This window comes from Rhinatrema bivittatum, chromosome 8, assembly GCF_901001135.1.
Source record: "Rhinatrema bivittatum chromosome 8, aRhiBiv1.1, whole genome shotgun sequence".
In the NCBI taxonomy this organism is placed as follows: domain Eukaryota; kingdom Metazoa; phylum Chordata; class Amphibia; order Gymnophiona; family Rhinatrematidae; genus Rhinatrema; species Rhinatrema bivittatum.
This window is the reverse complement of record NC_042622.1, coordinates 86,673,751-86,688,910: the sequence shown is the minus strand read 5'-3', so window position 1 is coordinate 86,688,910 and position 15,160 is coordinate 86,673,751. Positions and strand designations below refer to the sequence as shown.

Sequence of the window (15,160 nt, the reverse complement as noted above, 5' to 3'; positions counted from 1 at the left end):
TCAGTTAGTTGAATATCTGTTCATTCCTTCAGTGCTATGCTACACTGAAGTTGTAGAGCAGGTCAACACAGGTACCTGGAACAGCAGCTCAAAGTCATGAAAATTCAGATGAGATAGCCTGGAGCAAAGTCACCAGCTTTAACAGATCCACTGTTAGGGAACAATATCAAGGATAAAATGAGCCACCTATGTTGAAGAACTGAATTTTGCCCATAGCATTCTTATGCCAGTTCCTTCCCCTGTTAAGGAGTTTTTTTTAAATTGGCTCTGTTATGAATCAGTATGAACTTCTATTAACCACCAAGCCAATCACTTGTTTTCTTTGTGAACATTTTTTCTGTTCTAACAGTCTAACTGTTCATTAAAATATCTTCCATCTTGCTAAGGGTACATTTCCTACAATTAATGAACAGCCATGTCAGTGGAAACACCCATTAGTAATATACAGAGAAGATAATCATTGATCTCATTGGGCTGTTTGGTCATACCGAACCCGGCTTGAGTTTTCATTCTATGCTAAAAAAAAAAAAAAAATACAGAATCCAACCAGGTATTATTAGTAACTTTTTATCTGGTTTGGATTGTTAATAATTAAAATTAATAATTTATAATGGCATAGTTTATGATATCCTGGTATATTTACTTCAGTGGATTTCTTATATGGAAGGTAAGCAATAATATCAATTATAAGATTGGACAAAACCTGTAACAGAATTCAGGAACATTTGGGAAAGGCACAGAATTTGATTAGCTGATTAAAAAAAAAAAAAAAGGAAAGACAGGAATAAATTTGGACAGACTAGGTGGTCCTTATGGTTCTTACCTGCTGTTATAGTCTATTTCCATCAGGTTACTTTATACCTGAAGATTGGAGGGTGGCCAGTGTAATGCCATCTTTAAAAAGGGCTTCAAGGATGATTTGGAAAACTATAGACCAGTGAGTTTGACTTTAGGAAAAACTGTAGAAAACCTATTCTAAAGAACAAAATCACAGAACATATAGAAATACATGGTTTGATGGGACACAGCCAGCATGGATCTATACAAGGGAAGTCTTGCCTCACCAATCTGCTACTTTTTTTTTTTTTTTTTTAAGTAGTTGTTAAACACATGGATAACGATGAGCCAGTGAATATAGCATATTTGAATTTTCAGATGATGTTTGACAAATCATCCATGAGAGGCTCCTGAGAAATTAAAAAGTCAGGGATAGGAGGCAATATCCTATTGAGGATTGCAAGCTGGTTTAAAAGATAGGAAACAGTTTTCTTAGTGGAGGAAAGATATGGAAGGTGCCCCCATGAATAACCGGGCACCCGTTGCATCCCAGGGGGTGTCTCCTCTGCCGTGGTGACCGGTCTTTCCCGCGGGTGTGGAAGAGGGGATCCCTTCTTCCCCTCCTTCCTTCTCTAGTAGCTGCTGGCAATGGTGCCGGCTGCGTGTGACCGCGCCAATTACGTTGGCCTCCTGGTGCGTCGGGGGGGGGGGGGTGCTCGAGATGTCACGCCCCTGGGTGGTCTGGTGTCTGGTGCAGGTGACATCACGGGAATGTGCCCCGAGGCTGGGCCACATGATTGGCCAGGGGAGCGATGCAGTGACATTGGCTGGGGGAGGGGGCTGGCAGGAAATTTAAAACCTACCGACTCCCTCTCGGCCTCTTCTTCCTTGGCCCAGCATGGTGTGGCACGTTTTGCTCTGTTCCTGACTCTACCTCATCATAGCGTCCCAGCGAGACCCAGGCCTCATGCTTCCATGATCACCTTGGTGAATAGTGTGGAAGCACACATCTATCTCTTTTCTTTTGTTAAAAAAAAAACAAAACATATTTATAAGTTAAATCCTGGTCTTTACTGGACCTTGCGGGCGGCGGATGCAACGTGCCAAGTCATGCCCCGGCCTCCGTGCTTTGACCCATTCTCGAGTCCATGCGGTCCCGCCAATTTCACACTCCAAAAAAAAAAGCCTATTGGTTAGGAATAATCAATTAAACAAAATCCGGCACTCTGTGTTAGAGGTGCTACTAATGTTTGTGACGGATATCACTGAGGTCCAACTCCTCAACTGTGGCTCGGCAGGCTCTAGCATACTGCGCTGCAGAGGTTTTAGGTAGCTTCGACATTGAGGTGCCCATCAGACTGGTACCCCATCCTGCCCGCTGGTGTTTCTGAGCAGAGGGGTGCCAGAAGCCGATGGGGAGGAGGTAGGGCATCCGGGCTGCCTTAGGGAGCAATGGCGGGTGCTGTGAGGTCTGGGAAAGAAGGTTCAAAGATGGGAAGGACTTGGAAAAGCAAGTAGAATCCAGGCAATTCTGTGCAGAAAAAGGGCCAAGGAAGAAAAGTGCAAGCGAGCAGCAGTAGTAGTTCTGGGGTGCTCAAAACTGAGATGCCGCAGCCTGGAACTGAGGAGACCAAAGACCAAGTGGGTGTCTCGACTGAAGTGGTCTCGCCTCCTTCCTTGCTCTGGTACTCGAAGCAGGTGCAAAAAACTCGCCGGGCCACAAGGAACGTGCTTCGGCACCTCCTCGCGAGCCCAGCGTTACAAGAGGGCGCAGCCGATGGGAGGAGCTGCGGTACAGTTCGCCATCCTGGCCTGCCTCACGCTCATCTTCCGAGCATTTCCACGAAAGTCCCAGTCCTTGGCGCAGGTCATTCTGGAGGCCCATTGATTATTTTTATGCCCCAAGGGATCCAGACGGCTTTACGCAATATTGGAGGGACAGGCCTTTTGAGTGGGACTCCCAGTCCATGCGGGAGAGATGGTCGCACTACTCCCCAACTGCGTATAGATCCCCCCTTACTCCTATTGGGAATTCTCACCATTCCTTGATTAGCGGTGGGGAATCGAGAGAGCACAGCCAATACCGCACTGGCCACAATAAGCGCAGGCGTGGGCACAGGGAACATGGGAAGCCCCCTGCGGTCCTTCCTCTCAGTCCATATCCACATGGCAAGGAAACAACGCCACTGTTCGTCACCAGGGCGCTCAGCCGAATCCCAAGACAGCAGTGCTGATGGCAGACCCCAAACACCAAAGCCGCCATGAAGTACCTCTGATCCGGTGCCACAGCCAACCGAGGAGCTCGGTAAGTGCTCCATTGAGCGCAGATAAGGCTTTGTGGGGAGAGCGCAGAGGAAGGGACAGACACAAGCAGCCGAGGCACATGCGGTAGATGTCTTCCCCAAGCAGCAATCTCCCAGCACAGTCTTCTCTACTAAGGGATTTTTATGTTCCTCCTCAGTGGCAAGTCAGGCTGGGAAGAGGCCGCATGCCCTGTGGAACTGCTCGAAGAAGCACCAACTGTGGGAATCGATGCCCAAAAATCGTAGGCATCACATCAGGCATAGGCACTATATCGACCTGTTCCAATTGCTGGAGGGGCATAGAAAGTGGGGGCAGACCAAGCAGGAAAGAAAGAAGGAGCTGGAGGCAGCCAAGCCCTCACAGAGGGAAATCGTGAACTGGGTGCGGGCATTCGCTTGAATGGCTTCCGTAGTCGTATGTGTGGAGCCCGCCGCTGTGCAGCCATTGTTCATTTATCTTAACACCATTTTGGACGCTTACAAAGAGCACAGTGGGTTTTCATGGCTGAACTACGAAGAAGCCTTTTGGGAAAGAATGGCTAGCAAGTCCGCCATATCTTGGGGGAGACAGGATGTCAGCCTTTGGCTCACAAAAATGACCGTGTGTGCTTCCGATGCCAAACCAGGCGCATGGTCCTTTCACAGCGAACAGGCGCGTGGTGGGCAAGCCAAGCACCCGCAAATCCCTAACGACCTCTGCTGGAGATTCAACCAGGGAGCCTACTCCGCCACCGATTGCAGGTACAAGCATGTCTGCAGTTGATATGCAGCACCTCACCAAGGGAACAAATGCCCGTGCAAGGATAAGTAAAGGGTGGATACACGTTATCGCCCCTACCCTCATAAAGTGACAGGCCATGCTCCCATGGTTAACGCGCTACCCAGACAGGATTGGGGCAAATATTCTGCTGAGTGGTTCTGAGAGGGTTTCCCCATCCCCCACACATGTCAACCGCAAACCGGCAGGGTTGTTAATGCCCCTTTGGCACAGTCTGGCCAGTGTCATCAGGAAGAAACTTGGGAAGGAGGTTCAGCTTGGGCAGATTGCTGGTCCCTTTACCGAGCCCCGCTGGACCATCTTGTCTTGTCTCTCCTGGCAGTCATCCCAAAGAAGGAGCCAGGAAAGTACAGGTTGATACACAATCTATAGCATCCGGTAGGGGCTTCCATAAACGACCTTATCCCCTCATAGTTCGGCACAGTATTTGTCTTTTGACAATGCATTAGAGCTGCTGAGGTCATGCAGACAGGGCGCCCTTATGGCAAAGGCAGATATTGAGTCTGCTTTTAGGTTACTCCCAGTTCACCCGAGCAGTTTCCCACTGCTTGACCTCAGTTTTGAAGGTGACCTCTGTTATGACAAGTGTCTGCCAATGGGATGCTCGATCTCTTGCGCTTACTTTGAAACGTTTAGTACCTTCCTTTATAAGGCTACCACAGAGGCTGCAGGGCTGGCGTCGCTAGTCCATTACCTGAATGATTTCTTGTTCATAGGAAGAGTAGATAGGACTGAGTGCGGCAGGTTGTTCAACACATTTTGCAGTCTGGTGTGGAGGTTTGGCATCCCTTTGGCAGGAGACAAGTCAAAAGGCCTGGTGATGGCCCTTGCTTTCCTGGGTATCGAGCTCGATTCCATGTGGATGGAGTCTAGACTCCCCAGTGACAAGCTGGCGAGACTGGCCAATGTGGTGTCAGTCACCATGCAAAGTAGGAAAGTCACGCTGAAACACATGAGGTCCCTCATAGGCAGTTTGGCCTTCATAGTGCAAGTTATTCCCATGGGCAGGATCTTTCTTTGCTGATTAATCTGGTCCACGGTGGGCCTGGTTCGGGACCACCACTGCTTACCTATAGGCAAGTCAATCAAAGAAAACTTAGCCCTGTGGTCTAAATTCCTCAGGGACTTCAATGGTGTTTAAGCGTGACTTCTGAGGCCGATTAGTAGCGATGACCATCAGCTTCACTCTGACGCATCAGGCGGCATTGGCTTTGGAGTGTATTTCAAAGGCACCTGGTGCCCAGTGCAATGGTCAGACCAATGGGCAGCGACTGACTTTTCCAGGAATATCACATTCCTTGAGTTGTTCCCTATTGTGGTTGTCTTGCACATTTGGGGCAAGGTCCTTGGTCGTCAACCAGTGGTATTATGGTGCGACAACGCAGTGGTAGTACAGTCGATAAACAACCAGACCTCCAAGTGCCTCCTGGCGTCAGAGCTGCTGAGGGAATTTGTATTATGCTACTTACAAATGAACATTGTGGCGCGGGTGAAGCACATTCTTGGTATGTTCTCTCTCTCGATGCAAATGGACCCTGTTCAGGATGCTGGCACCACAAGCGGAGCTGATTGGCAGAGAGGTTCCAGAGCAGCTATGGTCCTTCGGAACTGGATGGAATTTGAGATGCTGCGAAGATAACTTGCTCTCCATACACCTGGAATGCCTATATCCGCATCTACAACAAAGTGAAGGTGTTCCTCAGTGCGAGCGGTTGGTCCGGTCACCAGGTTCCTGAGGATCTGTTGATTAGCCACATTGTGAATGCCAAGCAGCATGGGTTATCCAGGAACTTTGTTCGTTCGCACCTGGCCACCTAGGCATTCTTTGCAAAGTTGGAAACAGGCCGAATGGAGCAGTACTTCACGGTAAAAAGTGTGATGCTGGGCAAGTGAGTCTGTACGACACTGAGAGGCTGTTAACTCATGACCACCTGATGTCACTGTGGAGTGTCTTGCTCTCGGTAGCATCGAGCGAGTTTGAGACTAAACTCTTCCGAGTTGGCTTTGCGCTTGCATTCTTCGGCACCCTGCGCATTAGCGAGTTCACAGCGCCATTCCAGAATGCATCTCGGTGAATTCATCTAGGTGTTAGATTCTCAAACGGCATGCCTCCCCTGACATTAAGGCAGTCGAAGACTGATCAAGGGTCAAGCAGTCAAGTCATCACTCTGACGGCAATCAAGGGTCTGTTAACATGTTTGGTTGTGGCTGTGACATCATACCTAACTTTAAGCCCAAAAGGGAATGACCTGTTCTTACTGCACTGGGGCAAATCCCTATTAAGCAGACACCAGTTTTCCACAGTTTTCAAGAAAGCGCTGCTGAAAGCCGGGCTTCAGAGTGAATGTTTTGGCACTCACTATTCCACATTGGAGCCGCCCTTAGCGCCGTAACCATCGGCCTGCCACAGGCTGCCAATGGAGGTCCAGGGCATTTGTGTCATACATCAGGTGGGATGACTGCTCCCCTGTGCTTGCAATGGGCTGGGTGTGTCCTGAGACTTAAGTTTCCTTTCACTTGCAGCTGCTGTCTGTTGTCGTTCAGCATAGATCGTGGGCCACTCATTCATCAACCATGCAAGTAGAAGGGCCGCAAGAGCGAAGTTTGGGCTTGATCTGGGGCTGGCTGGACAAGGCTGGACCATCAAATGGCTGGGTCAGAGGGGTATGCATTGGCACTAACTGTGGCCCATGCTGCAGTCGGAGCAGGGCTGGCAGAAGCACTAGGCAAGCTAAGCCTGGGCCTAGGGCGCCAACCATTAGGGGACGCGAGCAGTAGCGGCAAAGAGGAGTGGGGGTTTGAATCTCCGCTCCTGTTTGCCACTCATGAGCCATGTGGAGCCGCAAGCGGCGGCAAAGAGGACTGAAGATTTGAATCTCCACTCCTGTTTGCCGCCGCAGCTCGTAAGAGGTAGAAGTCGGGGCTGCGACTGGGGGGGGTGGGCGGCGCAAGGCAGAAGGTGCCTAATCCCCTTGCACCGGCCTTGAGGTAGAGAGAACCCGTATTACTCCGCCGGACCTCGTTATCATATACCTTGGCAGCAACGACCTGGGGTGCAGCACCGGCCTCGCACTGTTGAACACGATCAGGAACGATTTGAGCCTCATTGTCTCAGCATGGCCATCTTCAAGAATTTGCTGGTCAGAAATCATGACATTGGGTGCCCAGGAGATGTGGCTATGCACAGATTAGGAAAACGGAGCCTCAATTTATGAGCATCCATTTTTTCCCTCTGTAGCTATTTTACCGGCACAATATGCATGCACAACATACATGGCCTGGAGTGTGTATATTGTGGCTGGTGCGCTTTCTATGGTTCTTTCTATTTAGTATTGCGATGATACTAAGTAGGAGGAATCACAGAAAATCAGTTTTTTTGTTTTTAAGTTGAGCCCTTGACATATGGGAAGACTTTACACCTGCTCCAGGGCAGGCATAACATTTTATGAGTTAAAAAGTGTGCCTCAGGTGCATGGTGATTTTTTGCATTGTGGGGTAATAGCTAATAGCCTCATCTACATGGCATTTACATGTAATGAGCACTATTAGCTATGCCTTTGTTTGGATGTGCAACTCCTAATTGTATTCTTGGTCTCACAATTCCAAATCATTAAATATTTGAGCATGCTACACCAATATCTCTTAAGCCAGATGTAACCTCAGTTTTTGAAGTCTTCAATCCCAAAGAAATAACCGCTAGTTCTTGTATACTTAACCCTATTCTGAAGACGTAAACTTTTCATGAAGACTGTAATCTGTAAGCATTTGTATTTATTATAAGAATTTGTATTTACTATTTATTTTATTATTTCGCTATTAACATTGTTCTGTTACCACTTGGTACTATTTCTATCCTTTACCTCAAACTCTAAGTTCCTACTAAGTTAGCCATGTTATTTATACCCAATCGTTGGATGTAATTGTTTATTTGTTTAATTGTTCAATTTGTTTGATGTAATTTTCTAATCCTTGTTCTGTGTAAACCGAAGTGGTATGTACTAGTGCATGAACTCCGGTATATAAAAGCCTTTAAATAAAATAAATAAAATAAATGTGCGTTTTGGACGCGCTGATCCCCTTATTGCATCAGGAGTTATGGACGCGCGTCTAAAACGTGAGCCAACCACTTGTTAAGCTGTGCGCTAGGCTGGGCGCACTTTATTGCATCAGCCTGAATGTTAGGTTTCATATTAGCAGTTACCACCCAGAAGAAAGGATCTGGGTGTCATTTTGGACAATACTTTGAAATCCTTGTCTCAGTGTGCAGCAAGAGTCAGAAAAGCAAACAGAATGTTAAGAATTATTAAGAAAGTAATGGAGAATAAAATGGAGAATGTCATGATACCTCTGTATCGCTCCTTGGTGAGACTGCATTTAAAGTACTATGAGCAATTCTGATCATTGCATCTCAAAAAAGATATATGGTTGAACTGGAAAAGGTACAGAGAAGGGTGACCAAAATGATAAAGGGGATGGATTGGTTCTCCTGTGAGGAAAGGCTAATGAGATTAAGGCTATTCAGCTTGGAGAAAAGCTGGCTGAGAGGGGATATGATAGAGGTCTATAAAACTGAGTGGAATTGAACAAGTAAATGTGAATCAGTTATTTCCTTTTTCAAAAAATTACAAAGACGTTAATAAGTAGCACATTTAAAACAAATCAGAGAAAATTCTTTTTCACTCAGCGCACAATTAAACTCTGGAATTCATTACTGATGGAAGAAGTAAATACAATTAGCATAGTTGGGTTTAAAAAAACATTTGGACAAGTTCCTGGAGAATTCCATAAATATATTAACCAGGTAGACTTGGGGAAAACCACTACGTATCGCTTGGTTTTCGCAGCATGGGAATTATCTACTGATTGGGATCTTGCCAGATACTTCTGACCTGGATTGGCCACTTTTGGAAACAGGATACTGGGCTTGGTGGATCTCCGGTCTGACCCAGTATGGCAATTCTTATGCTGTTAATTAAAATATTTTACAGCTATTGGATGGAATAAGTCTCCAAAAAACAATTTTAGAAAGAAATCTGATTGAGTCAACAAAGTTTTGGCATGTGACAAATATCTCTTCTTTATTTGACCTCAGAAACTTGTTAAATGTTTGTACTTATAAAACAATTTGTTCAATGAAAAACCATGTGTAGACATTTAACAAGTTTTTGAACACTAAGATAGACTTGTGTTCTAAAATGACCCATCATAACTACCAATTGCCATTTTCCAAAGCAGTGTATTTTTAGTAAAGTCATCAAATCTAAAAGATGTTTATTTCCTCCATGTCTGCCATAAAATTTGCTTTGTATATACGAAAATCTGGGGATAAGTTGACTATCTTGTAACTTCCTGCCAGCAAGGGGTTAATATGTGTGCTGTGGGTCTTATCAAACGAGAGCTATGTTTGACATGAGAGGAACTGGAGGTTGGGAGGGATGTTGAATATGTTGAGTGAAGTGTGTTTAGTGTTTGCTGACTATTTAACTTTTTATCTTTGTTTTAGTTGCAGTACCACGCAGGTCTGGCATCCGGACTTTTAAATCAGCAGTCTTTAAAACGTTCTGCCATCCAGATGGGAGTGTCAGCAAAACGCAGACCCAAAGCCCAGCCCACAACCCTGGTCTTGCCCCCTCAGTAAGTACTGGAACTTTTTTGGGAATGTTTTCTTTTCTTTTCATTTAATAGTCAGTTTATCTGATGAAAATGCAGTTATAAACTAGGGTCTCTTGTACTCCACTTTGGTTCATTTATGTGTCATGCTTTGTTTTGGGTTTTTTTTTTTTAAACCAAGTATTCACATTTTACTCTGTTAGTACAGAGTGAAAATGGATTAAGAAACATTAGCTCTTTTTATTTAGTATGCTTGAGGCAGTATTTCATAATATTAAGACATTGATTAGAACAAGCATACTAATAATTTGGATTTGTATAGCATATTTCATCTAAGTAAGGTGTCGACGTGCTTTCTGATTTATTACGGGGAGGAAGGCTTGACTCGTGGGCTACTGAGAAGTTTCTAAAGAGAATAAGGAAGAAGGAGTGATATATATAAAATATGCTTAGCCCATTGGATAGTGTCTGTCTGCACTCAGTAGGGTGGACATACATGTTCACTATTTGCTGAGGAGCCTATGTACATAACTCAGAACTTTAGTATGCACTCACCAAGCTAGGTGCATAGCTCAGAGTGTATGCACATAATTTCCAAGTTATATACATGCATTGTACTACTACTTCTACTAATACTTACAATTTTTATAGTGCTACACAACATACACAGTTGCAGTACAACACAAAATGTTTTACTAGAACTTACTGTCTAATAAGACAAATGTTCTCTCAGCCGTGAGACCAGTGGACATGGGGACTGATAGGGATGCACATGTGTGCTAGCAGGCACGTGCAGCCCACCCATCACTGAGGAACCTGTGTGTGTAGTGGACATAGTTGTCAGCAAGACCACAAGAAAGCAAAGATTTGTGGGACCAAATGAGCCACAGTGACAGGTGTCCCAGAAAAAAGGGCCACAGAGAGAAACAGACAGATGAGTAGGAGAGGAAAAATAGCAAGATTGCTTGGATCAGGTCATGTCAGAATGGCTAGAGGGGTCAAGGTGAGATAAAAGTGCTGGGATTGTGGGGTGGTAAATAAAAGGAAAGTGATGGGAAAGGAGACTGTGTGGTAAGAAAAGGGTAAAGAGAGTATTGGGTCAGGCTAGAGAGAAAGGGAGTGAATTGGGGCCTCCAGGAAATTTCATTGGGTATCAGCTAGTAATAGTATTATTTCTCTTTCTAATTACAGTTCAGTAAATGGAGGCATATGGAGATAAAATGACTTGCCTTGGGTGACATCAAGAATCAATGGCAGAAGGGATCCTGCAGCATAGTGTTGTGCCTTTACCAGTAAACTTATCTTTTTTTTGAACAGATAAATGCTGGCTGTGCCCTTATAACTCAGTCGTGTGCTGCAGCACTCCTGTCTGAATACTGAGATCCAAACAAACAACTGTGCCAAATACCCCTTAGTTCTGCTGTTCTAATTCTGAGACTCCATTCACAGAGCTCTGCCAGCATAGTACAGCTTGTGATCTGTCATCCTCTGCTGTTGTGATTGTGAGCCTTTCCTCAGCAAGATCTGACACTTGCTGAAATAGATGGTGGTTTTATATTGTGAACAATTGTGTTCATGTCACTTAATTTATTCAGTACCTGGTCCCTTTGCCATGTCTAACATAATAACATAGTTAATGAAGGCAAATATAGACCAAAAGGTTCAAGCCAGTTTGCCTAGCATGTTGCGTAGGATAATGACTCATGCTGTGTGCAGGTTATCCTGATGCCTTCTGTTATTGGGAGTAAGTATTCTATGCAGGTACTCCCATGCAGAAATGTAAACTTTGGGTTTAACAGAAGTTACTCCATTTCTTCATTTCTGTTCTCTTGTACTAGGGATCCTCTGTTTGACCCACTCCCTTTTGAATTCCATTACCATTCTTGTTTTCACCACCTCTTCCGGGGAGGTCTTTCCATGCATCCACCACCTTTTCCATGAAGAGATTTCCTGACATAATTCCTGAGTTTTCCTCTTGGAGTTTCATATCATGACCCCCTAGTGCTACAACTTCCTTTCAGTCGGAAAAGGTTTGAGTTTTGTGCATCATTCATTCCTTTCAGGTATTTGAAACTCTGTATTATAGCTCCCGTGTCTCTCTTCTTCTCCAAGTTATATATATTTAGGTCCTTCAGTCTCCTTTGATAAGTCTTCTGATGCAGACCCCACACCATTTTAGTTGCCTTTCTCTGGATCACATCCATCCTGTCCTTATCCTTTTTGAAATATGACCTTTAGAACTGAACACAGTACTCCAGATAAAGCCTCACTGACAATCTATACAGATTCATTATCACCTCCTTTTTCCTTCAGATATGTCTTTCTCTTTGCAGCCAGGCATCCCTCTGGTCTCAGCCACCACCTTGTTACATCGTTTAGCTATCTTCATATCATCAGACACGATCACCCTGAGGTCTCTCTCCCAATCTGTGCACCATCAGTCTTTCACCCCTCCTCCCCCCATCACGTATAACTTCTTTAGATTACTGAACCCCAAATGCATATCTCTGCATTTCTTGGCATTGAATCCTAATTGCTAAACCTCAGACTTTTAGGTTGCTTCTCATTTTCTCTTTGCCTTCTGGTATGTACACTCTGTTGTAGATCTTAGTTTCATCCGCAAAAAGACAAACTTTACCTTCAAACTTCTCCGCAATATCACTCATAAAGATATTGAAAAGAACTGGTTCCAGAACTGATCCTTGAGAAACTCTTCTTATCATTTTTCTCTCTGCAGAGTAGGTTCCATTTACTACTTCTCGCTGTTATCTGTCAGTCAGCCAATTTGGAATTCATTCTACTACATTGGGACCCATTCCAGGCTTCTCATTTTATTCATGAGTCTCCTATGTAGGACCGTATTAAAAGCCTTGCTGAAATCCACAGAGTGCACTTCCTTGATCTAATTCTCTAGTAACCCAATCAAAAAATCAATCTGATTTATTTGACAGGACTTTCCTCTATTAAAACCATGTTTCCTCTGGTTCTGTGACCCATTAGATTGTAGATAGTTCACTATCCTTTCCTTCAGCAGTCTGTCCATTAATTTTCCACCACTGAGGTAAGGCTAGCCTGGCTTGTAGTTTCCAGTCTCCTCTCTGCTACCACTTTTGTGAAGCAAACCTCAACCATCCTTCTCTAATCTTGGGATCTATCTCATCTGGCCCCATCGCCTTATCCACTTCCAGTTTTGCTAGTTGCACCAAACATTCTCTTCTGTAAATGGGGTTGTAAGTACACCACTACCATCTGTGCTCTTGCCATTCATCATGGTTGAGGCAACTAATATAATGAGGTTCAAAAGTGTATTGAAAAAGTCTATAAACAGTTAGTAGCCAAGTGGTCTTGGGAAAGCTAGTGCTTGTCCTTGCGAGTGAGATAAAGACAGGTACTTGTAACCCCATTGGCCGCTATTGGAGACAGAATAATGGGCTCAATGGATCTTGTTCTAACCCAGCATAGCACTTCTGATGTTTGTAAGTTCTGACTTGGTTGGAGTCCTATGTAGTTTTGCTATAAGATATTTTATATAACATCAACCTGAATACTTCAGTTCAGTGGTTCTTAACATTTTTTCTGTCAGGATGCACCTGATAGAAGATGCTCACATGTGTGACACACTGAACAGATGACAGTCATGGGGCTAAATGTAAATATATAGGGGCTGATGCAATATTGGGTTCTGAGCTCAGCGTGCCACTAAACGCGCAGTTGAACGTGTGTTTTGGATGTGCTAGACATATGCCCAATGCAATGTCGGGATTAGGACGTTCAAAGCGCGTGTCCATACCAGCAAATGCCATGTTGATGAGGCTATCAGCTAGTACCCCCGATGTAAAAAAAAAAAATTGCACCCGATGTGCATATTTTAACCCTCAAAAATTAACGCCAGCCCAGAGCTGATGTTAAGTTTTGAGGCACCCCAAGCCATCCTCAGAAAAGCAAAAAATACAGCTTTTCTGCAGTTCTTCCTACTTTTTTTTTTTGTAACTTATATTTATTGAATTTTGCGATATACATTGAACAAGTCAAGGTAAAGAAATATAAACTCATCATATAACCATACACAGTGAACATTGTGTTTAAAATATTACATGGAAAATCCATAGACTTGAATGGCAAATAAAAGCAGCAGATCTTTAAGATATATAGTCAGATATCTGGTTCGTCTGATATACTAATATGAATAGGAGTAAAGTACCACAGATATTCCGACCGATCAGCCACTCAACTGTCGATTGACTCATTCTAATTCTACTTTATAGTGTCTATAAACCTTTTGGCTCTTCCAAGCCCTCCCTCCCTCCCCATACTCTTGCTGCATTATATCTTGTGGAGCCTTAGATCAACATGACATAGCCTAACAGTTATGTGTGTACGCCCCGGTAAGGGTCAACACTCAAGTATTCCGGACCATATACGAAAGGGAGAATAACAGGGCACACTGGGTGATGAAATACCGGAGCACCTGAAACCAGTTCTGAGCAGTATTTCTACTGAAATTATTTACTGCACAATGTAAAATGTAAGTAGGGCACTCCCTCTGAACTATAAGTCCAGACTCTATTTAATTCATTAATCCTCTACATAGTTTTGAGTGATAAATAGTCATTGAATTTGCCCCAGATGGACTTCATGTCATGGGACCGTTTCTGTGAAGAGAGCTTAGCAGTCAAAAATTCAAACGTGTATAGTTTCACCAAGAGACGAAACCACTGATCCTGATGCGGTGCAGAGGTACCTACCCAGTTGGAAAGGATAACATTTTTCCCCATAAGGCTTGCTTTTTGAAGAAATTTCAATATAGGGGGATCTTTGACCATCGAGGCAGATGTTGTACTTCCAAACAGCCAAAGAGTCGGATCAACAGGTAAAGGTAGGTTGAGGATCCGACTGCAGCTATCACATATCCTTTCCCAAAACGATATGATCCTTGGGCAGGCCCAAAAACTATGAAAGTAAGAGCCAAAAGGTTGCATACATTTAGGGCAGCTTGGAGACGGGGCCACCTTTGCAAAAAAAAGCGTTAGCAGGGGATAAATAAAATTGTCTTAAAAATGTAAATTGTAATTCTCTATACAGGACATTTTCAGAAAGACTTGGGATGTCCTCAAAAGATTGGGTAAATTCTTGAAAGGATATATTAAGGTCCACCTCTTTCTGAACAACCTTTGTAGATCTCCCCAATCTGACGATGCTCGTAAAGCCTTAGTGAAACGAGCTATCGATGGTTTGTTTCCCATCTCCCAGGACAATACGTTGAGGCACTAAAGTCTGGAGGCTAGATTTTAATGAATCTACATGGGGTTTTATGAAATGTTGCAATTGCATATATGCATAAATGTCAGAGGCTGGTAACGAGAACTGCCATTGCAATTCCATGAAACTATACATCTGTCCTGTTTGTTGAGAGATAAATTGGTAAATATACGTTAAACCCTGTTCTCGCCATCTATGGATAGGGGAGTAAACCTGAGCAAGGGGAAACAGATTGTCACAGACACTCAGAGGCGTTAATCAGGGGGATAGCTTAAGAGCATGACAGAGGTGGGACCATGCTCTTCTGTCCGAGGAAATCAACACTTGGGTATTTAAATTAGGTGGGAGTGCCCCATTGTCTGCATGTGGTACGTAGTTAAGTGAAGAAACACCGAGCCAGGCCACCAATTGCTGGGAAGGGGTAAAGTAGGAA

The 15,160-nt window shown here is 44.3% G+C and overlaps 1 protein-coding gene across 2 annotated transcripts in view; it reads left to right on the top strand.

Moving 5' to 3' along the window:
- Window positions 1-15,160, top strand: part of MED27 (mediator complex subunit 27) — a 540,635-nt gene that overhangs the window by 206,355 nt on the left and 319,120 nt on the right. For both annotated transcript variants that reach the window (XM_029611521.1, XM_029611520.1), the window contains exon 3: window positions 9,362-9,492. In XM_029611521.1, the coding sequence (XP_029467381.1) occupies window positions 9,362-9,492 (131 nt within the window). The remainder of the gene's footprint in view (window positions 1-9,361; window positions 9,493-15,160) is intronic.